This window comes from Homalodisca vitripennis, chromosome 4 (genome assembly GCF_021130785.1).
Source record: "Homalodisca vitripennis isolate AUS2020 chromosome 4, UT_GWSS_2.1, whole genome shotgun sequence".
NCBI classification, from domain to species: domain Eukaryota; kingdom Metazoa; phylum Arthropoda; class Insecta; order Hemiptera; family Cicadellidae; genus Homalodisca; species Homalodisca vitripennis.
The window spans coordinates 191,107,531-191,132,500 of record NC_060210.1 but is presented as its reverse complement, the minus strand read 5'-3'; the positions used below and the strand labels follow the sequence as shown (position 1 = coordinate 191,132,500).

General features: G+C 33.6%; 1 protein-coding gene across 1 annotated transcript in view; it reads left to right on the top strand.

Moving 5' to 3' along the window:
- The first annotated feature begins 17,383 nt into the window (after positions 1-17,383).
- LOC124360824 (coatomer subunit beta'-like) overlaps positions 17,384-24,970 on the top strand; it is a 35,113-nt gene continuing 27,526 nt past the window's right edge. The window contains 4 exon segments of the mRNA XM_046814759.1: positions 17,384-17,535; positions 20,822-20,980; positions 22,992-23,184; positions 24,411-24,559. Of these exon segments, the coding sequence (XP_046670715.1) occupies positions 17,533-17,535; positions 20,822-20,980; positions 22,992-23,184; positions 24,411-24,559 (504 nt within the window). The 5' untranslated portion in view covers positions 17,384-17,532.

The window sequence follows — 24,970 nt, the reverse complement described above, 5'->3', positions numbered from 1 at the left end:
CGCAAAGTTTACAGAGGACAGCACTCCTTATCGCGTTGTCTGTTTGCCGAAGGCCTGTGCGGAGCATACATATTTGTGTTTATCCTCTCCTCCCTTGCACTTTGGAAGTGAATTGCTACTACTCGAAATATCAAAGGGAAAGATATGGCGTAAACTGTTTAAATTGTGGTGTATCCAGATAAACAGTCTAAATAAACAATGGTCACTTTTTTCCGTTAAATGTACTGATTTTATGATAGTGTGAGATCGTTTGGTGCTTTAAAATGTGTCATAGGTGATGCAATATGTTTTTTGTTAGGAATATGCTTTAATTTTAAGTTCATAGCTCTTTATTATACATTTCCCGAAGATAGAAAAACTAGAAACAATTTATCACTCTACGACGAATTGGAGGCATTTTAAATTATTGTAAGACATTATTTGGAATACACCTTTTCTTATGGAAATTAATTTTTTTTTTATAAAATTTATGTCATTCTCCAAATAATCTTTCACGTATATGATGTAAAGAATTCATATTCTCATCTGGAACCTTCTTGGGGCTTATTATAATATTATTAGAGTTGTGACAAAATTACCCTAAATAACTTCAATAATATTGTTACAACCCTAAGCCGATTGCTCAACGAGTCTACCAAAATAATATCTCACTATTTAGTGTTAAATTTCGTTTTAAAAAATTGTTTATTCGCCAAAGCTGGAAGAAAAGTAGTTATTACGCGGTTGTCTTTTAATAATTTCAAATCATATGATATCTGTCTAAATTAAAATTGTATATACAATATTTCTAGATATCCATCTAGAAAATAACAAGGGAAATTACGACTACCATTCATTACTTTTTTGATATATTACAGTATTTTAAAAATCTTATTAGAACAAATTTTGTATACTGGAACAAATTCCAGAATTCTTCGGTATAAAATATGATGTTCGGTATCCAATACTTTCATGCGGCGTAAAGAACGCACTTCTCTTTCACAAAGATGTGTTATAAGTTTGAAAGGAAATACTGAAGCGAATCCAATTGAGTTTCCAGTGCCAGAGATATTTCGTGGCGCAAAAATGTGATTGGAAAAGTTGTTTAACTGTGACATCAGAGACAAGCCTCACGGTGGCCCTGCTTTTAGCATAAACACTTTGTAAGTGTCACCCTTAATAAGTGATATGTTCACATGAAAATGAAGAGGGTACTTTAAAGCAGGATTATAATTTTAAATACTGAACTAAAAATCTATCCAATAGCATTTTTATGGTGGGCGTATGGTAGCGAGTTATTAGATTTGACATGGAAAGGAATAACACTGTTACTACGGAAGTTTCCATATCATATAAAATAATTAGCAGGAGTTGTGGTATAAAATATCATAATAATTATTAATTTATTCCGGGTATTTACCATCATTATAATATATACCAAAATTACAACACTATGTTTCGTGAATTGACATCTAACCTCTTCTTCAGGTGTGAATAAAACCCTCAGACGTTAAAAACTATAATAATGTGATAATGGACTACCACCCAGAGTTAAAATAATTATTAAGTGATACCTAACGAACTTCTTAAAGTCCAAACTGCAGAAAATTAACAGTCGCGTGTCACTGCACATGAGCCAAGGGCACAAACACGTCACATCCGAACTAACAAAGGTGAAGCAAATGTCCAATTCTTATTGGGATGGCATTTAAATTGTTAAATCGAACTCATTGGAAGGAGCCCTTCTCTTCACAGTTGATAATAACAACAATGAATTAGTCTAATAATAATTAGTCTATTTAAGTATAAGATGGCAGTTATATCTGCAATATTGTACTACATTATATTAAAATGTCAGTTTTTGTCTCTATTGACGATCTAAAGAACGAATAATCCAAACAGTGCAAGAGTTTAGGTATATGCTAGGGCTAGAAGCAAAATCATGTTCCACACATACATGGTTCCTGATCAATTTTTATGAATTAAAATCTTGAAAAAATTCCTATATTTTGATATTATAATCCAGGATCCCAAAGCAAATTTGCATTGTATAAAAGAAACAAACTATTCCTTTTTTTCATTAAATCAATAAATGATTTTTCCTTTAAGAAATACTTGTATGTTGATCATCAGCCACATTAGTTTAGGCGGAGGTCGGAATGGGAAAATAGAAGTGGTAAACATCTGAAACGATATAGACATAAAAGTCATATTTTTCTTTGATAAGTAAATGCAATTTTCATACGTGCAATCCGTAATTTTCTCAAGTTGCCTGAGTGTCTCTCATTTAAAAGTCATTACCGATACCCACTAGTACTCAAAATGTGTCTCAGATATAATATATGCTATTTATAAAGCAACAGCTGCGTAACTTGAGTGATGAAATGAAAATTGACAGATAACGGTGACTTGTCATTTCTGTTACCATATCTCACATGTAGCTTGACAGATACTCCTCAAGGTCCCATCTGGTGGTTATGGTTTCTTCACTCGTTTACAAATAGTTAAAAAAAATTAAATTAATGTTACATAATCATAATTACATATTTAGTACTCAACAGTTTTTGCCAAAGTGGCAATTTTCAAATTGGAATCATCAAAATATGTAAATACAAAGTGTGAACTTAACGGAACATTAGTGGAGAAGGTACATTTTTAACCGAATAGAGTACAAATGATCGGATGAAATAAATCATAAATATTGTTTTGTTATATTGCAAACAATGGCATATTGCAAAGACTGTATGGCGGCGATAGATTTCAATAGGGATTTAGAGCCAAGAATTAATAGATATAATGTGATATAAGAACTTCCAAATACATTGACCCACACGATACAAAATATGCGTTTTCATTTCTTATATGACGCCAAAAAAACATATCTTTGTAGCACTTTGGTTACCGGTACTTTCAATACAACTAGACTGTCTGGTACCTGTCAACAGAATTGGTCATTACACCAATGTTCTAACGATTAATTGTCTCAATAGAATCTTGATAATAATGATACTAATACTACAGTTTCGTGGGTATCATTACATCATTAGCTTTAACGGAAACACTGCTTCACCACCCTCAAAGGTGTCTCTCCAACTCACAAGATTCACCGGCAACCTAACCTCACCAGCTTCAACGGAGAAGCAGGTACGTATGTATTGTCATACAGCTTCGCTAGCTTGAAGACAGTATTGGGAACATGAATAACGTTTGACAGCAAAACCTTTGTCATCAGCATTGATGGGTGATTAGGAATATAACAGCTCCTCCAAAATTCCTATTTCACCGACGTTCTTTTAGAATACACGCGTATTTACGGCAATACTGTCTGAGCGAACGTAATTACTACCTTAATGACAATGAGGATGGCTAATAATTATATTTATGTTTTATTTCCTATAAAATTATCATCATTTTAATTATACTATTCCAAATTTACACCTGCATGTATGTCATGAATATTATTATATACGATAGACCATACAGTGCAATTAATTAATTGTAATTGAATTTTACCTGCAATAAACTATTTACTTTTATGTGCTTTCTCCAGTCTTTTTAGAAGTTTTTTTCTTTATATATACAATGGGTCAGATATATTGAAACTTTACTCAAATGTGTCCAACGAGAAAACTTTGTTTATGGTAAACCGTTACTTTAAAATTCAAAGGCTTTGAATTTATTAAGAAAATGTAAATTTAAAATAAGAGGTACATACACTGTACTATATATATATATTCAATGTGTATAACTGTGAGAAACAAAATACATTTAATCTGTTGTAGCCGTTTAAATACAATATTCACCTATTTATTTATTTAAAATGTTCTATATCTAAATTAAATATTCCTCTTTGATATAATTAATTCTAAACACCTGATGCCTTAAAGCGAAATGAGTGGTAAGGAGTAAAAACTTATGAAAGATTTTAAATTAAAGTTTTCAAGAGTACACCATACTCTATCCGTTAATACTTATATCCCGCAGAAATAAACTGTAGTAAATCTGTTATACATGTATGCCGTTTGTATAAAATATTACACTATTTAAAAACTTTGAGCGCTAAATTAAATATTCCTCCTTGATTCAATTATTCCTAAACATCTTATACCTTTATGAGTGGTAAGAACGAAAAGACCTATAGAAAAAAGGGATACACGTTAAATTCGTTTTTTATACACGATTATGTAAAGTATTGTGTATCCAATTTCATCTCTAATTCTGTAACAAACGCGTTCAGTTTACGGATAAAATATTCAGTGCAGAAAATAACTCCGGCCTTCCAATGTAGGCTACATTTACAAGGAAATGCATTAATATGTATGCAGATACGCTTTAAAACTGTATGAGTTTGGGACAAGCGCTGAGTTTATAAATTCAAATGTTTATGCAGTGACGCCTCTAGGTCAGAGCGATAAGAAAGGATTTTGTCCTTTGAAGTGTCCACAGACAAACAGAGCAAAATATTCAAGGACTCTCAGCTATTATAAGATACAATATATTATTTAAGTCAATATTCATTCATAATATATTTTTCTTAGGTAATCACGCACCATTAAAAAATATACTGGGTTATCATACCATATCATCATATTACAGCACGTTCGACTTATAATATGATTAATAATATTATTTAGGTAAAAAGTAACTTTTGATTGGCGTTTCCGTTGTAATATTATAAGTGTTTATTCCGTTCAATATCAATATAGCAAAACTTATAGCAAAATATAGCAAAATAACACAACAAGCTCTAAAGAGAAGTGAATATAAAAATGTAATTTCAGGTTGTTGATAATCGAGTCAGGTACCGGCAGAGATGATAAACTCGAGAAGTTCAGTTGAAACTCTCGTGTAATCGAAGTGCCTTCTAAGTCAATTACGGAGTATATTGAAATTGTGGCAAGGTGATGCAAAGTTATTCATCGTTGGTTACCTAAAGCAAACATTAGAAATTTGTTCTCAACTCTCACTTGTAAGATGTTTCAAGGTAATAATCAACACTTTTTAGACATATAACATCGGCCTCTGCTCTAGAGTGCGTAGTAGACCTACAGATGCAATGGAGTGAAAAGGAATACAATATGTGAATACTTCAATAAGAAGTTAAAGTAGTAAATTATCAATCTCTCTCTCAACTTACTTAATTTATATCTCTTGTAGTCATAAAGATAGAAATAACATTACATGTTTAAAATGTTTGTTTTTGAACAAACTTGCATTAAATGTGCCACAAGACCTAAGTTCTAATTTAAAAGGTTTTGGGCAGGAAGCTGCAAGGTTTTTCTAATTTGAAAATTGTAATACTGAAGAAAAACTTCCATAAACGACATGCCGTTCTAAAGCTTGGTCTAGTGCCTTTTCAAATACAAAATATTTACAATCGAAATCTAAGTACAAAAGTACCATAGTAAAAAAGAAAAATCAAGAAATTTCCAAAATATCTCTGCGATTCGGAAAAGTCTTACGATATTTCCAAAATGTTCGTACCAAATTTTTTTGTGTTTTAAAGATATTTAAAACGATGTACCACGTCTTTCTGTTTGAAATTTTTAGATTTCCTGTGATCCTCTTGTTAGGGCACACCCTGTATTTGATATGTGACAAAACAATTTTGCGACGTTAGCCGTACGAGATTTTATATGGTTACAGTTTCTTGTATCGCTCTCTGTCTAACTGTTTAACCACGGGAGAACTATTTTGTAAGTAAGTGGAAACCGAAACAATGCGTAAAGTATTTTTTTGCTGTGTGTGTTGACTTATGAAGCCACCACGATCCTAAGAGTCAGGAAACTAGAACTTTCCATTCAACGTCCAAAATATCATAAGGAACCGCTGAGAAAAACGTTTGGAATTTCGTTGAGGCACATCCACTATATGATTAGGACCATCATACTAACTACTACACAACCTCAGTAGCGGCACTTGCTCTCCTTTTGACAGTTTGGAGTGCCAAATACTTTGTTTAGCAACTTAATTTTAATTTTTGTAACATATATCAACTTCAGATAAAAACTGCAGTTCTGTTGGCATGCACATCTCAATTTTAAATTAAATTTAACTAAATAATTAGTTGCCTCTCCACTATCCACGTAATGCAATCCGTTATTTTAGTTTCCTTGGTTCACTCTTACAATAATAATATAATATTAATAGTTGTGCTTAAGAATTATGATTGATACCACGATAGCCTACACATCTGAAATGACATGTTTTACATTCTCCAGAAATCGTAATTGCTGTCTCGTGATATAACAAAGGTTAGGCCTACTGACATTATCGAACACTAAAAATTACGATACAGAAAACCTCCGTTCTAAACATATAAGTGGGTAATAATACTTTTATGCTGTTTTTACGTTCTATCCAGATGCAAATATCGTCACCAAACATGTTTAACAAATAGTATTATATTTTGTACGATACAACATTTGTATATTGTACCTATTTTTAAGTAAATCTAACAATAATACCAATAAATATCACTTTTTGCAATGAATATCGAGGTTAGTATTCTAAAACTGAAACTTGTATAACCATTACATTACACCCAACACTCTTTAAGTTACTCTTTGATTTGTTGTATGAATTATAATTTAAGGTTATATTTAAAAAAAAAACGCGATTGTTTTAAATCAGATACACACTTATAAACACTCGGTATATTTTTATACATATCATATAATAAAAGTAGACAACACCAATATTAACTCATTTAAAAAAAAATTATGGTTGCCTGTAAAGTCGGTTTTTACGGGCGAAGATTTTACGTGACAACGTCTTTTTCTCGGTAGAATATTTATTGATATGAATATTATTAAATTGCACAAATAGGAACAAGGAATTGAATGAAAATAAGAATTGCACAAATTTTAACTATAGAAATATATTTTGTTTACTAAAACATTGTACATAATTTGAAATTAATTAAAATTTGTTATTGTAAATGGTAAAGTTGAATAAAACATTTACTAAAATTGGAATTTGAAATTCTTGCTAAACACAGTTAAATTCTAACTCCGCGCGTGGTGATTGGTCGGTTTAGTTCGTTTGTTTGGTCGCACTGTTATGACAGGTTAGAGGTTATAATTTGTTATTTTAAATGTTTGACTAGCAATACGCGCTGTTTCTTCTCAATCGACTGAATTACGATTGATTACAGAGTGATTTAAACTAATAATTTACTTAACACTATCAACATTTGTCAATAGTATGACATAACCTATAAACTCAGTTTCTCAACTTTTGTGTCAATCTAACAATTAATCAATCAATCATAGTTTACGATAATGAAATATCAGTGTACAATTATTTACCTTTATTGTTGTAGTTGTTGTAAATGACGAATCTAAGCACTCCACATTTTCACGAATAAACATAGTTATCTGCTTTATCCCGTGCGGCGGACCCACTGGACGGGCATCGTAACGTTACCGGGCGTTACACTTTTTCATGAGTGACTCCGAGCCGCAACCTAATTTAAGACGTTGTCACGTCAAAATATGAAGGTTATTAAATTCCTTATAAACCACCCGCCGTGTTTTGTAGTATGGCTACGACGACCCTGTCTGCAAGGTTCTTATCTCGCACAGTTTACAGAGGACAATCTTCCTTATCGCGATGTCTGTTTGCCAAAGGCCTGCTAGGAGCTTACATATCTGTGTTTATCCCCTTGCGCCCTTCCTATGCACTTTGCAAGTGAATTGTCGCTACTGGAAATATCAAAGGGGAAAATATGGCGTAAACTTTTAAGATTACTGTAAATTCTTCTGTTAGTAGTATTAGTTTTATAATATTGTAACAGTGTTTGATGCTGAAAATGTGTTATGTTAAGATGATGCAAAATATTTTTTGGTTGGGAACATGTTTATTTTTAATTCATATCTCTTTAAAAGCCTTTCCCCAAAAAAAGTAGAACAAAATTGTTTTCATCACTCTATACCAAATTGCAGGCATTAAAAAATAGGCATTTTAAATTATTTTTATGACATTATTTGTAATACATCCTTTCTTAAGGTAATGCTAAGAAATATATTTTCTTTTTTCTTTAATTCGCCACCGCTGTATGTAACAATCGCATTTTAAAGAGCTGTGACAAAATTGCCTTTACAAGTCCAATAATATTATTACAATCCTAATTCAATTGCACCACAATGGGTCTACCAGATGTATATCTCACTATTTAATGTTAATTCTTGCTTTAAAAAATTCTTAATTCGCCACAGCTGGAAGAAAATAGTTATTACGCGGTTTGTCATTTAATAATTTCATTAGATGTGTCTAAATTAGTATTGCGTCTACAGAATTTTCAAACATCCATCTACAAAATACCAAAGGAAATTATGATCACTATTCCCCATTCTTTGATATATCTAAAAACCTTACTCGATAAAAGTTTGTTTACGGGAACAAATTCCAGAATTCTTCAGGATGAAATATGATGTTCGGTATCCAATACTTTCATGCGGTGTAAAGAACGCACTTCTCTGTCACAAAGATGTGTTATAAGTTTGAAAGGAAATACTGAAGCGAATCCAATTGAGTTTCCAGTGCCAGAGTTATTTCGTGGCGCAAAAATGTGATTGGAAAAGTTGTTTAACTGTGACATCAAAGACGAGTCACTTGTGGCCCTGCTTTTAGCATAACCATATTGTCACTTGAAAATGAAGAGGCTACTTTGAAGCAGAACTACAATTTTAAATACTGAAGGTATGGTAGCGAGTTATTTGTTTTGACATGGGAAGGAATAACACTGTTACTACGGAAGTTTCCATATCGTATAAAATAATTGGCAGGAATTAATGTATGAAATATTATAATAGTTTCATTAATTCGGGCATTTACCATCATTATATGTTACAAAAAAGTAAAACACAACGTTTCGAGGACAGAAATCCACCCTCTTCTTCAGGTATAAAAGACCCTAGTGCATTAAAATACTAAATCCAAAGTTAAATAATTATTAATTGATACCAGACAAACTGCATAAAGTCCGGACCAGAGATAATGAACCCAAGCGATATCACTGTACATGAGCCAAGAGCACAAACACTTCGCACCCGAACTAGTGAAGGTGATGCAAATATCCTATTCTTATTGTAGATGACATTTAAATTTTTAAAACAGCCATTGAAAAGTACCCTAATCTTTGCCATCGTGGTTGGTAATAACAATGCATTAGTGTATTAATTACTTTAATCCAATATAAGTTGGCAATATCGTATATTAAAATGTCAATTTTGTTCTTTGTTGACGATTTAAAGACGTAATAATCTAAAAAAAAGTGGAAAAGCTTAAAGACTAGGGCCACATCAAGAAACAAAATTGTGGTCCCAAGAGCCAATTTGCAATGTATAATCGAACATGTTTTTTTTTTTAACCGATAAAGGATTTTTTTTATAAGTAATATGACGATCGTCAAAGTCACGTTAAACTTGGCGGAGGTGGTCATGCGAGGATATTTAGAAGGGGTAAAAGTCTGAAACGATAATGTTTTCTCAGATCATATTTTTCCTTAGTAAATAAATGTAAAATCAGCGTCATCCAACTATACAAAGCAACGCAATCCGTAAAGTCCGCCACATCGTCATTTGGGAATCAGTTTTGTCATCTGTATTGTCGTTTTCTCAAGTTGTCTGAGTGTCCCTCAGTTAAATGACATTCCCATTTGATACTAATACCTAAAATGTGCTCCAAAATATTACGTTTGTTACTTACAAAGCAACAGCTGCGGAACTTGAGTGATGAAATGGAAATTGACAGATAACGGTGACTTGTCATTTCTGTTACGATATCTCACATGTAGCTTGACAGACACTCCTCAAGATCCCATCTGGTGGTTATGGTTTCTTCACTCGTTTACAAACTGTTTTTAAAATATGAAAGGAAGGAAGTACAAACAAGTTTGACTTCTTTTCTGATCAACCACTAAACTCTAAAAAAGTAAAAAAGATTCTGGGGTTTTAATAATAATGTCTTTGAAATGAGACATCTCCCATAAATTTATACTAAAATAAATTGTGTAAAAGTGCATGAGACGTAATGTTCTATTGAGACTAAAATCAAGAAGGTCGCCAAACAAAGTAATATTACTTTTTTGCCTGTCTAAACTGCCAAAAGGGGGACAAGTGCCGCTACTAAGAATATACTCTAGGGAAGTTATAGCATGACCGGTGGGATGCGCGTGAGGAGTGGAGGAGTTGAGCGCGTGGGGGCACAGTCTAAAGTAGGGGAGTGAATACGGTGCTACTAACCCTACTGAGAGTTTTCGGCTCCCGGCTATAGTGGTGGCGGGAGCCGAATATTGTAGTGTTTGCCAACATTTCTAGACCCTTATGTTCTTACCACGGTGGTCTTTTATGATGAGCAATTTAGTATAGGAGACCTTGAGAATATTTGAACATTTCTAGACTCTTTTGAAGTTACGGCGACGGACTTTTATGATGGGGAATTCAATACAGGAAATCTTGGAAATATTGGGACCGGATGTACGTGATCTTAACAATGACTATGTTCTGCCGAAATTGTGTTCATAGCTCACCCTTCTTAATGAGTTCGCAGTAGAGATACCTGGTGGTAAGAAAGGGTTCTCATAAATTGGGAAAGGGTAGGAATTTATATTATTCTTGATCTCCAACGACGACAACAGTTCAGAATTGTAATTGTTACGCTTTGTTAGCCATTAAAATTCAATTTATCATATACTAACCGTGTAAGCTTCAGGATTTACGATAGTAGATACAATTATACACTACAAAATTTTCAACTGACATAGCCTAGCTGCTAAATTAAAAATTAATATAAAAATGGTTAAACTAATTTGTCAATATACACAGTAGAATAAGAAAAAACTCAGTTTTTCTCTACCAACTTGTATCAAGTTAATTTAATGATGTATACTTAAAATAACAATAACGCCAACGATCCACACGCAATAGTTAACATAACAAAACCCCGTTGTCGACGAAAATTATTTATTGTTCTTCGAACTACACCCAAATCAAAATTGTCCAGATTACTTTTAGTATGTTTGCGTTTTCTTACTTTGTTGGGCGTAGGCTACTAAAAGAATTTCCAATTGGACTTATTTTTTTCCTCCTTGAAAATTTGTCTCAGCATACTTTCAGAAATTCCAGTTGCCTCTACGACACGCTGTTGAACTTTCTTCAAATTTATAAGTGTGTTGGTTTCTGCTTCCCGTTTCATAAAATGGGAAGCACTTCTCTTGCTTGGCCGTGTATAACCTTTCAACCTCCAATTTTACTTTTTACATTATGATCCATCTCAAACTCTTTACTTAAAACGTAATGAGCACAACGCAATTAATTCACAAATTGTATTACAACTCGTGAATTGGCACAAGCGAATGTTTTTTTTTTGGGCGGCACGTATAGAAGACTGGAGACCGAAGTTCACAAGGCTAAATACGGCAACAGACTGAGCCGCTCCACCCCCCCCCACCACTTTAGTTCCGTCTTTGCCTACGGCGCATCTCGAAGTCATCGGTCATGCTATAAATTCTCTACTATAAGTGTCCATACAGGTTACCATTTGATGAGCCTGAATGAAGAAGCACTCTAAGAAAGATAGAGAAGTGAATCTCTTTCGACACCTAGTAGCATGGGTCCTCCCACCAGTAGCCCCCGCGGTCTGTGTATATATGCCGACACTTCACGCTCGCACTCCACCGAGAATTGAAACCTTGGTGTACCCATTCCTCTCCAAAATGCGCCGTTCTCACAGTTATTGTTGTAAACTGGAATGTCTGAGATTAACCGTCAGTGCTCCACAATTAGAGTTACTCCATTTCATAAATAATTATACTTTCCTTACCATATTGCCTTGTCCGTATTAAAAAGTATTTCATTACTAATAATATAAATGTGTAATTTGAAAACATAGTGGAAATTGGTACAACATCTTTACCAGTCATATATGCAATTAAATTGGACAAATATTTCTCCCATGAGGCTGAAAGGGAAAGAATTTTATTATGTGTGATGTTGAACTTAGCCACATGGGGCACACAATAATACTGCTAGTACCTCCATGCAATCAAACGTACACAAGATGGTTCCATCACATATTGGCTGTGTCTCAACAAAATTGCAAATCATTTCCTCAGTGGTTCCTTGTGATATTTTGGACGTTTAATTTTGAAGTTCTAGTTTGCTGACTCTTAGGAGATGACTTCATAACTAAACACAAAACAGCAAAAGTTATTTTACGCACTGTTTCGGTGTCCTCTTTTGTGTAAACTAGTTCTCCTGCGGTTAAACAATTAGACAGAGAGCGATACAAGAAACTGTAACCATAATAAATCAAAATAAATTCTATATTAAAATAGAGAGTGTGCCTGAAAATGAGGATGACATGTTGAAATCTCGAAATTTTTGAACATTAAGTCGTGGCACATCATTTTAAAGATCTTTAAACGCTGAACAATTTGGTACGCACATTCTGAAAACTTCGTGAAAGGAGACTTGTGAAAATTGCAGGGAATTTTGGAAATTCGTTGTTTTTTTCTTTTTTACTACGGTACTTTTGTACTTAGTTTGTGAGTGTAAATGTTTTGTATTGTAAAAAGTACAAGACAATCTTTAGAACGGCATGTTGTATGATGTTTTTCTTCAACACCAAAATTTTCTAAATAGAAAACTTTGCAGCTGCTTGCCCAAAAACTTGTAAACTATAAAATAGGTCGTGTGGCACATCTAGTTAAAGTTTGTTCAGAATGAAACATTTTAACATTTTAATCTTATTTCTATCTCTATAATTAGAAGAGTTGTGTGAGAGATTGATATTTTACTAGTTCGACTTCAAGTACTCATAGCCTACATCGTATCCCTTTTCACTGCACTGTATCTGTACTACGTACTCTAGAGCAGAGGCTAACCTTATATACTCTAACATGTCTCAATAACGTGTTGATAGTTGTACTTAAACATTTTACAAGTGAGAGTTGAGAATAACTTTTTAATGTTTGCTTTGGGTAACCAATGATGAAGTATTTTGCATCACCGTACCACAATTTCAATATACTCCGTAATTGACTTGGAAGGCACTTCGATTACACGAGAGTTTCAACTGAACTTTTTGAGTTTATCATCTCTGCCGGTATCTCACTCGATTATCAACAACCTTAAATTACATTTTTATATTCACTTCTCTTTAGAGCTTTGTTATTTTATATTTAAGTTTTACTATATTAATATTGAACGAAATTAGCACTTATAATATTACAACGGAAATGCCAATGAAAAGTTACTTTTTACCTAAATAATTATTAATCATATTATAAGTCAAACGTGCTGTGACAATATATGTGGTATGATAACCCAGTAATAATTTTTATGGTGCATGATTACCCAAAAATTATATATTATGAGTGAATATTTACTTAAATAAAATATTGTATTTTATAATATCTGCGAGTCCTTGAATATTTTGCTTGGTTTGCCTGTGGATACTTCAAAGGACAAAACCCTTTCTTATCGCTCTGACCTAGAGGCGTCACTGCATAAACATTTGAATTTATAAACTCAGCGCTTGTCCCAAACTCATACAGTTTTAAAGCGTATCTGCATACATATTAATGCATTTACTTGTAACATCTTACAAGTGAGATTGCATAACATTCCAATGTTTGCTCTAGATAACCAACGATGAAGAATTTTACATCACTTTGCCACAATTTCAATATACTCCGTAATTGACTTAGAAGGAACTTCGATTACACGAGAGTTTCAACTGAACTTGTTGAGTTTATCATCTCTGCTGGTATCTCACTCGATTATCAACAACCTGAAATTACATTTTTATATTCACTTCTCTTTAGAGCTTGTTGTGTTATTTTATATTTATTTAAGTTTTGCTATATTGATATTGTACGAAATAAACACTTATAATATTAAAACTGAAACGCCAATCAAAAAGTGACTTTTTACCTAAATAATTATTAATCACATTATAAGTCAAACGTGCTGTGACAATATATGTGGTATGATAACCCAGTATAATTTCTAATGGTGCGTGATAGCCTAAGAAAACTATATTATTAATGAATATTTAGTGAAACAATATATTGTATTTTATAATATCTGCGAGTCCTTGAATATTTTGATTTGTTTGCCTGTGGATACTTCAAAGGACAAAATCCTTTCTTATCGCTCTGACCTAGAGGCGTCACTGCATAAACATTTGAATTTATAAACTCAGCGCTTGTCCCAAACTCATACAGTTTTAAAGCGTATCTGCATACATATTAATGCATTTACTTGTAACATCTTACAAGTGAGATTGCATAACATTCCAATGTTTGCTCTAGATAACCAACGATGAAGAATTTTACATCACTTTGCCACAATTTCAATATACTCCGTAATTGACTTAGAAGGAACTTCGATTACACGAGAGTTTCAACTGAACTTGTTGAGTTTATCATCTCTGCTGGTATCTCACTCGATTATCAATAACCTGAAATTACATTTTTATATTCACTTCTCTTTAGAGCTTGTTGTGTTATTTTATATTTATTTAAGTTTTGCTATATTGATATTGTACGAAATAAACACTTATAATATTAAAACTGAAACGCCAATCAAAAGTGACTTTTTACCTAAATAATTATTAATCACATTATAAGTCAAACGTGCTGTGACAATATATGTGGTATGATAACCCAGTATAATTTCTAATGGTGCGTGATAGCCTAAGAAAACTATATTATTAATGAATATTTAGTGAAACAATATATTGTATTTTATAATATCTGCGAGTCCTTGAATATTTTGATTTGTTTGCCTGTGGATACTTCAAAGGACAAAATCCTTTCTTATCGCTCTGACCTAGAGGCGTCACTGCATAAACATTTGAATTTATAAACTCAGCGCTTGTCCCAAACTCATACAGTTTTAAAGCGTATCTGCATACATATTAATGCATTTACTTGTAAATGTAGCCTACATTGGAAGGCCGGTGTTATTTTCTGCACTGAATATTTTATCCGTAAACTGAACGCGTTTGTTACAGAATTAGAGATGAAATTGGATACACAATACTTTACATAATCGTGTATAAAAAACGAATTTAACGTGTATCTCTTTTTCCATGTCCTTTCGTTCTTACCACTCATAAAGGTATAAGATGTTAAGGAATAATTAAATCAAGGAGGAATATTTAATTTAGCGCTCAAAGTTTTTAAATAGGGTAATATTTTATTCAAACGGCATACATGTATAACAGATTACCTACAGTTTATTTCTGCGGAATATAGTATGGTGTACTCTTGAAAACTTTAATTTTTAAATTTACATTGTCTTAAGTCTATGACTATCGGAAACTAAAGATATCTCGTTGGAGAAAATTAATTTTTCGTCATATTCAGCCCATTGTATACATAAAACACAAAACATTTCAAAAGGCAGCGTTGTCATATAAGCTGGTGAAACAGTGTTGCCGTTGAAGCTGGCGAGATCAGCTTGCCGGGTGAAATTTGTGAGGCAAGGGACACCTTTTATGGGGCAGTGAGGCTGCGCTCTCCATAAGCTGGTAAAGCAGTGTTACTGTTGAATCTAGCGAGTTCAGGTTCCACTGTGGTACACTGATGATCAATCTCGACCTGATCCGTGAGTGTAGTGCCACATTGAATTTTGTAGAGGAATAAGCACACCCATGTTTCAGTTCTTGGTGGAGTGCGAATGTGTAGTGTCGCCATATATACACAGGCCGCGGGGTCTATTGGTGGGAGGACCGATGCTACTAGTTGTCGAAAGAGATTCATTTCTCTACCTTATAAAACAACTACCGTACCCACACAGGCCCATTAAATGGTAACCTGAGTGGGCACTTACACCCACAGTAGCGGCACTTGTTCTCCTTTTGCCAGTTTGGAGTGCCAAATACTTTGTTTGGCAACTTTATTTTTATTTTTGTAACAATTGGCTATATCAATCAACTTGAGATAAAAAATTACATTTCTGTTGACATGTACATCACATAGTAAATTAAATTTAACTAAATAATGGGTTACCTCTTCAGTATCCACTCAATACAGTGCTTCATTTAAAGTCGTTAATTCACTCTTACAATAATAATATAAGATTAATAATTTTGTCTCAAGAATTATGACTGGTAACATGATAGCCTACACATCTCAAGTGACAACGTTCACATATTTCACATTCTCCCGAAAAATGTAATTGCTACCCCCCGTGATATAAGAAAGTTATTACAATTATCAAACACTAAACTTACGATACAGTAAAGCTCCGTTCTAAAATATGAGTAATTATATTTTTATGTTTTTTTTACAGTCTATCCACATGCAAGCATCGTCATCAGATAGTATTTCAGCTTTTTTTCTGTGACTCTTATCGGTTCATACCTGCCAAGATTGACTATCATTTGTTAGATTGCCAACGTTATTACTAGTACCACTGATTCTGTTTACTGAAAGCAAAGGGGGGAAATCATCGGCATTACAACCTGCTACCAGGTCAGGAACAGTCAAGGCAACCGAATCGTCTGCAGCTGATACCGACACAGCAGGCTTGACACGCTGACAAACTCTGTTGTCGGAAGAGAAGAGGACAGACGAGCAGGAAGAGTAATTGATTGGGGAATTATTTGGACTCTCGCAGTTAGTAGTACATACATCCGTCCTTTCCTTCAACTTGTCGTCTGCTTGTGTCGGATAGCACGTATTTTCACATTTGGTTACTATCACAGATAACCTTCTCAAGTTTCTTATTTATTTCAATATTGACCGGCACTATTTTCTTTACTCAAAACAGTTTTCTTAACGTTTCATCGATATTTAAAAACTCAGAAGGGTCGGTAACGCGTTTGTAATATGGCTATTACAAGAGACACAGTCCCATTTGGTTTTGCCATATAGTCATGACTACATCATCTTCCCTTAGTCACTGTGAAATCAACTTCTACAAAATCCACCCCAATCAATGTAATTACACCACTATAATCCATAATTATAGAACAAATATAACAGCATTCATAAGACGGCTCATTCACCATGCTGACGTCTCTGCCCTTTTTGCTGAATAGTTTTTCTCTCAACATTAGTCAAATCTTTTGAAATGGGCATAGTGATTCAGGCGTTGTTTTAAAATAAATAAATTACTCCATACATTTTGTATTATATTTATTTTTTTACAATTGCGCTGTTTTACGTAAATCAGGAAAGGTTACTTAATTGTACATGGCCATTTTGCTATAGTTTCTCTATAAAATTGTAATTACATTCCAAACCGTTCTGAATTACAATTTAAAAACGCGCTTAATTATTATATTACCAAATATATATACTTCCAACTGTTTTTTAATTGAAACAACATACAAAGTTATTATTTAATTTACTATAGTATATCCACAACAGAGCGTTGGAGTTTTACATTGGCACCGTGTACATTTGGAATAGTGTTTTGTGATTATAGTGACAGTGGTAGCTGCCGACCCAAAAGCCGCCACGTACGTCATTGCCATCTGAGAGTGATTGACAACCAAAACTTAACTTATTTAGTTTACTTCAGAAATTTCAGAATGGTAAGTCAAACTATTGACTTCTGTCCATGATTTAACTTTCAAATGTTCTTTGGTGAATATAAGGATTATAAGTTTATTTTTCATAAAACAACATAACCTCAAAACTTAACTAAAAAAATAATTTCAATACTTTGCCATTCTAATTACGTTTTATTGTTTATTTATTAAAATTCTTAGTCATTAATGAATTATTTCGTACCTTCTTAATATATTAGTCTTATTTGTAAGTTTTTCAACCTGAACTCAGTGCTCAATCTAGACTAACCATAAATTGCAATCAGATAAGACATTGTTTTACATTCAGTTGGATATAGCAAAACAGGCATACTTCCTGTTAATACTTATCAAAATTACTGGGCTGCAGTGTAATAAGCAGCCAACACTTGAAGGAATAATATGAAATCAGCAATTAGAACGATTTAAATGCTATCAAACATGTTGGGTAGGGTTACGATAAGCGGACCCGGTTTTTTATATCGAAATTGGCAAACGATATTACTTAATCATAACCACTGATATAATTAATCGATACTGATTAATTATTTTGAACAAATAACTTAAATAATCTATATCAACAGCTGTAAACACTTTCAAATAATACACATAAGGTAATACATATAAGTAACATTTGATTATTAAAAATGGCAGTCAATTTTAGAAAACTACACAACATTGCTTTGAAAGATGATAAGACATGTTTTACGTGGCTTCAACATGTTGGACTCGTACCGAAAAATCCATTATGTGAAATTTGTAGGAAAGAACAACTGTAACTGTGAGAGAAGCAAATATAGTCGTCTTGAGTTTTCCTAATTTTGCTTATAATAATTTTTTTCATCACTGTAAATATTAAATCCATATTTTAATTTAAAACATATGATTGTTATTGAGGACTATAGATACTTTTATATTGATTGATAGTCTAGGATTTGAGATGCGAATATTAGGTACATCGATGATTACATTCTTTGATATAAAAAACCGGGTCCGCTTATCGTACCCTACCCAACATGTTTACTTTTTAAGTAATCGCAACTGCCCAAATTTAATATAAAGAAAGTTGTATTATTTTCTATAATCTAAAATGCAAATATTTATCTAACGTATAAAACTTAAGTTTCACCATAATACAATCGTTAAAATCTATAACATATTAAGTTTTAATTAGTAATTTAATCAAAGTTAAATTATGTGTGTGGTATTTGAGTAAAGGCCACTAGAGATGGGAAATTCTGTTGTTTGTCTATACCTATTACAAAATAATGAGTTCGGTTATTACGTTTATGTGAGCTATTACCGTGGTAGCATGTTAGTACACAAAAATGTACCAACTCACTACAATGTAACATAGACCGATAAACTAATAAATTTATAAACAGGTTAATTCAAATTTGACTATACAACACAATTATTGAGTAGTATTATCTACTCTTTGCTATAAGGCTAAACATATGTATTATAAGTATTAAAATTTAAAGATAACCTTAAGCGCTCACATGATTTGAGCTTGAATTTGGGTACTATATCGAGAGATGCTATTCTTATTTCGCCAGAAATGCGGGGAAGTTCTATCACTTTGACACAGTAACTGGACTGAATGTCTCACATACTAACTTCTAAACAATAGAGATGACATGGCAAAACCAGCTATTGGTATTCCCAGTACTTCCTAATGGGCTTCGGTCAGACAGAACCAATCCTAATATATGCATTGTTAATCATGGTTGTTGATGTTTTTTTATTCTTGTAATAACTCGTTTTATAATTTGGTTCTGTAAGTTTGCGAAATAACTAATGAGTGACATTTTTATTTGCCTTACTTTAAATTTAAACTGTGGGGGTTTTATACAAAATTCAAACTTCAATTGGCCACCAAATTTGATAGTGTAACATTAAAGACCTCTAGTTTATGCCAGTAATCTTCTTTTTATAATACCTTTAAAATAGGTGTCTTCTGCTAGGGGTACCTATTTAAAATATTGACTTACCCCCAAAATACCCCACTTTGGGAGAGGGAATGAAAAGTTCTCATCCATCAAAAAACTCCTCAGTCGGTCATATAAACAACCCCTAAAGTAAATCACTGCATCTCTATTCATAAAACAGTTAAAAAGGGTGGTGGTTTTTTTAAGACACCAGTATAATAGTCTAATAACAAATAGTAGATAGGGGCAGAGTAGACTTATCTCTGACATCGCTTCCTTTTGAGAAGCAGAAATAAGAACTGACCGTCATAATGACATGTAATTTTGACAGTAAGTCAAATAAAGTCTGTTCTTTCTAATAATATAGTTTTTTAGGTCCCTGTTTAGAAAAACTCTTCCAAAGAAATTGGCCTCCGGATAAAACCAAAGTACCAAATGTTGAGTTTAGCTTCAGTTCAACATCTGGAATCTGATGCTTGTCACAGACTTGACTCCTGGAATCCATAGTCATGTTCTGCTGAAAAGATTCCTGGAGGCAAGTCTGTGACGGCAGCAGACAGATTCCAGATGCAATACTAAGAGGAAGGTGAACTGGAGCTAAACTCAACATTCACATTTAATCAACCCTTCCCACCATAGCTACGTTATGTGCATTCCTAATAGTTGATTGATTAGTGTCTCAGCTTCTCACCGCACAGACCCGAGTTGGAGTCTCAGTCAGACTTAGTATATTTACAGGCTAATAAATATTTATTTAAACTTAACCTGAATAATGTGATAAACGGTTCAAGCCAGAAGCCTTTGATCTTCCACAAAAAAAAACATTTTTCTTATTTTTTTGTAATCCTTGTATGTTGTTATCTCGACTAACATGTAGGCAAATTTATATTATTTGGAAGGGATAACTTGCTAGAAGCAATTTTATTTTTATTTTATACTACGTAATTTCATAAATAAGCAATACAAATTTTATTAGGGATATATTTTATTTACTATTAGTTAACACATGTGTCTACTAGAGAATTCTCCCTTTCCATTCATATATATTGACCACATTTCGTTACTCACACCAGCTAGGACGTATCTGTAGAATATAGCCTATTGTCACACTAACCCACTTAGACTAACTGTTAAAATAATTTGAATTTTTTTGCCTAAACGTAGAACATTTTGATCTGAGACAAAATAAAATTTCAAAACATTAGCATTAGAACAATATAAATATTATCATAGATCTCATCAGTCCTTTCCTTAACGAACAGATAGACAGGAAACAAGTAACTGTATAAAATACAAGTATATCTTGTTACATTTGATTCAAATAAACAGCTAAAAGTAATTTCTGTAATTTTCTGTTGCAGCCGTTGCGCTTAGATATTAAACGCAAGCTGACGGCACGATCAGATCGTGTCAAATGCGTTGACTTGCACCCGACAGAACCGTGGATGTTGGCTTCACTGTACAATGGAAATGTTCACGTTTGGAATCATGAGTCTCAGCAACTTGTGAAGTCGTTTGAGGTGAGTAACGGTAGCCATGTGATTGTTGTATTTGACAGTTATTGCCAAAATTACACCACCAAAATCATTAAGGATGGCTAGCCATTGTATAAGACCATCACATGGTGTAAATCACATTTTCTGTGTGATTAAAATAATCTATTTGGGAGGATTTCAGACATCTGGAGTTGCTTTCTCTTTCCTTAAAAACTTCTGTGATTTTCTGTGAAGTTCTGTGGAAATTCTGTGGTGCAAAACCCAATTCTGTGGAAGATTACAGTTTTTTTTTTTAAGTGTTTTAACAGGGCATTCCATGTTTTGGCTCTTACTCGTTGGGTCATAGGTTGTAATCTGCATGAAATCTCCAATGAAAGGAGGCAGGGTTAGCATTCCCTTATGTCAGTCTGCCCATAACACTTGCGGAGCCCTCCACAGTAGAATAGACGTATCGATCTACCCTTGCACCCCAATATCTCCAACAGTTGCGGTTAATGATGTACTGATCCTGGACGTCCTTAGGGTTGTGACACCCATTTAAGTGCCAAATTGGTTTTGCTGTAAGGTAGAAGTGAACCGCACAGGTTAGGTATTTGTTGGAGATGAAATACATTGTTGGTTAATGTTTTATGTAATCTTTTGTAGGCTATTTGGTGTGGATCTCTTTGAAACTGGCGATTAATATATGTATTTCCATTGTGTATAGTTTTACAATATGAGATCTTTTTATGATTCTGTTGAAATTTCCCTTGGCTGAATATCTATGTATTCATAGTCATAGTCATATTTCTTTATTAACATATTCTTCAAGAACAGTAATAGTGTCACAATGTTAACAAATTACAGAGAATGTCAATAAGAGATGTCAGGAGACGTGTCAGAGCTTCCAATCTTCCTTATTTATTTCTGTGAATTCTTCGATGGTATACATTGGGTGGTCCACCAGGAAGTTGTAAAGGCATCTTTTCATGTTGATTCAAACAACATGATGCATCAATATTACTACTCTCTGTCTCATGCTTACACTGTAGTGCCATAACATCAATAGGCTTCAGATAAGGTGTTACTTGTAATTGCTTCTGCTTCTGTATTACACGTTTCTCACAATGTACACCACATACATTGCACATAACTATTATATTTCAGACTGTCAGAATGATCAATTGATTCAATTTTTTACCTACACATTCTTGTACAGAGAGGAAAAATGTAATGTAACTAATGATTATAAACAATACAAAATAGACATTGTTTATTACAATTATTATATTATTTTTATAGTATATACCAGAACAATAATAAACACAATTAACTTAAAAACAAAAAACAAATCCTTTAATGAAAACTGCACCTGAATCTTTTTAATTTTATGTAATGCCCAAACTAAGTTATGCGGCCATAATAAAATCAAAGTTAAGTTTCAGTATCATCTTATTCATAACGTTTGTATGGTGGGAAAAATTGATTGAATGTGAATGTCGAATTCAGCTCCTATTCACCTTTCGCTTAGTGGAGTATCTGAATTCTGATGCTGTCACAGACGACTCGTGAAATCTTAAGTAGCGGTCGTCTGAAGAAATCCAAAACAAGTCGGCGACGAAGAAGCTCAAAATGAACTTTTTACATTGTTTCGGCATCAGAAACAACTAGACTACAAAATCAACTGTAATCTAGATGAAGAAGTGTTCCCATTGTCTCATCAGGTGCACAATTTAGTACACTACAATGGTTTAGACACGATTCCGAGACATGAAGTGAGCAACTAAGTTTTCTACCCCTAACATTGGCAGTGTGGAAAGGGTTAATTTAATGTGAATTTTGAGTTCAGCTTCCCTTTTTACCTTCCGCTAAACGTATCTGTGCACTTGATGAACTGTGTACTTGCACAGAGAACTTTATTTTCCCATTTTGTTAAATAAATTATTTGTTAAATAACATATATTTAACAAGCTGTTGATAATCAAGAAGAAACCAATACATAATTATTAACTTTTAATTCCAACGAAGTGTAAAATGCAATGTGATTTATTCACAGGTGTGTGATTTGCCCGTAAGAGCAGCTGTGTTTGTACCTCGCAAGAACTGGATTGTGACCGGTTCAGATGACATGCAAGTTCGTGTCTTCAACTACAACACGCTGGAGAGAGCTCATGCATTTGAAGCTCACTCAGATTATGTCCGTTGCATCGTGGTTCATCCGACGCAGCCGTACATTCTCACTAGCAGTGGTAAGTGATTTCTATAAGTAACAAATTATCATCCTCACATGAATCATCAAACTGTCTTTTGCTTTTACAAAATCAATGTTAATTTGTGTTACAGACACTTCAAAGATCAGTGTATGAACGGTTTAATTGCAATGAATCGAAAATGCCTTAACAAGATAATGTAGATGCAGATGCTTTGGACCTTTTAACCGGCACCAATCTCATTAATTTTCTGTCTTAGACCTGCGTTTTAACATGAAAATTATATTCACTTATTTATTTTTCTGCAGTAACATAGATTTTGATTCTCTGTTAAAGGTGTTATATTTCTGAAGGTATGGTGATAGTGTTTTAGTTCCATCCTTAATCATTTTAAGTTTTCATACGAGTTCCTGAAGATTAAAGCAGAAACCTATTACCTTTTTGAGGTCCACTTCTGACGTCTTAGCTAAGAAACCTTGAAGCCTTTCTAACCCACTTTTGCTGATGCTTTTAGATGGCCTCCTTCCTAAGGTGTTCCACTGAACTACCTTCTTCCAAAACCGACTCTCTTGTATCACTACATCCTAGTCCCCTGAGATGTTTTCAGTGAGGTGTATGGCCAATTAATATTGCCATCAGAAAGCTCAAATTTTCTTTTCATAAGATCAAAGCAATTACTTACCCTTCCCAAAATGGTTTAAGAACACCTTTCACTACCTTAATGATCGTTGATTTCCACAATACGTTTTTAACATCCTTTACATTCTCTTTACGATTTCAATTTGAAAACAAAGTAACACACCAACTTTATGTTCCGACCCTGTTTTAGGGACCTTGACTCTTTCCATACCAGTAATTTGGCCTTCATGTTTCTTCTGGTGACATCATTGCCTATTACCGATATCAGGTCTACCAGATTTTGAGATTTTGTTTTGGTAATTAATTCTTCAGATTTTGGCACAATTGTTGGCTAATTTTAAAAATGTACCCTCTATAACACAGGAACACCATTTTTCCTATTTTTATGTGTTGATTTGTTGAGCAGCAATCCTCAAACTCTAAAACTCCCTTTTTCTAGATTTGCAGTAGGCTAGAAAAGCCTTCTTACCCTCTGAGACCCAGGCTATGATGTAATGGATCTATTTTATAGCCAGGCCTAGTCATGTATTGACAGGTACAATCTGGGAGGCAGGTGGATCTCCTACTTCTGACCTGCACTCTGAGGTTGAATACGCACTGTTTATTGATATAACTGTGGTTTGCAGATGACATGCTGATAAAGCTGTGGAATTGGGAGAAACAGTGGTTGTGCCAGCAGGTGTTCGAAGGGCACACCCACTATGTGATGCAGATAGTAATCAATACCAAAGACAACAATACTTTGGCCAGTGCTTCACTCGATAGAACAGTCAAGGTATTTTGTAGTTTGTTTTTGTTACATAGCAAATAAAGAAGCTATATTGCTTTTCAGTTTCAAATATTAATTTACTATAGTGTATTCTTGACAATCCGGATTATGGATAGTATTATTTTTAAATTGCTATATACATAAATAAGGTAACGTAAAAAAAGGTAAAAAAAACTGTTCAACACATTCGCTGCGGCAGGCCTGCTTTTGTACTACTGTGCCGTGCGATGGGCCTACTCCACCCTGTAATGAGCAGGGAATTTGTGCTGTTTACGGCATGTAGTGTTTGTTCCACTGGTTCTTCTCACGCAAACCGTTCTCAGATCGCAAGCTTGGTTAATTTTCTCTCTCTTATATGTTTTGTTTGTTGCTGTGTTTACTGTGTCTGTAGTGTAATGGAGAAGGTTATTGAACTCT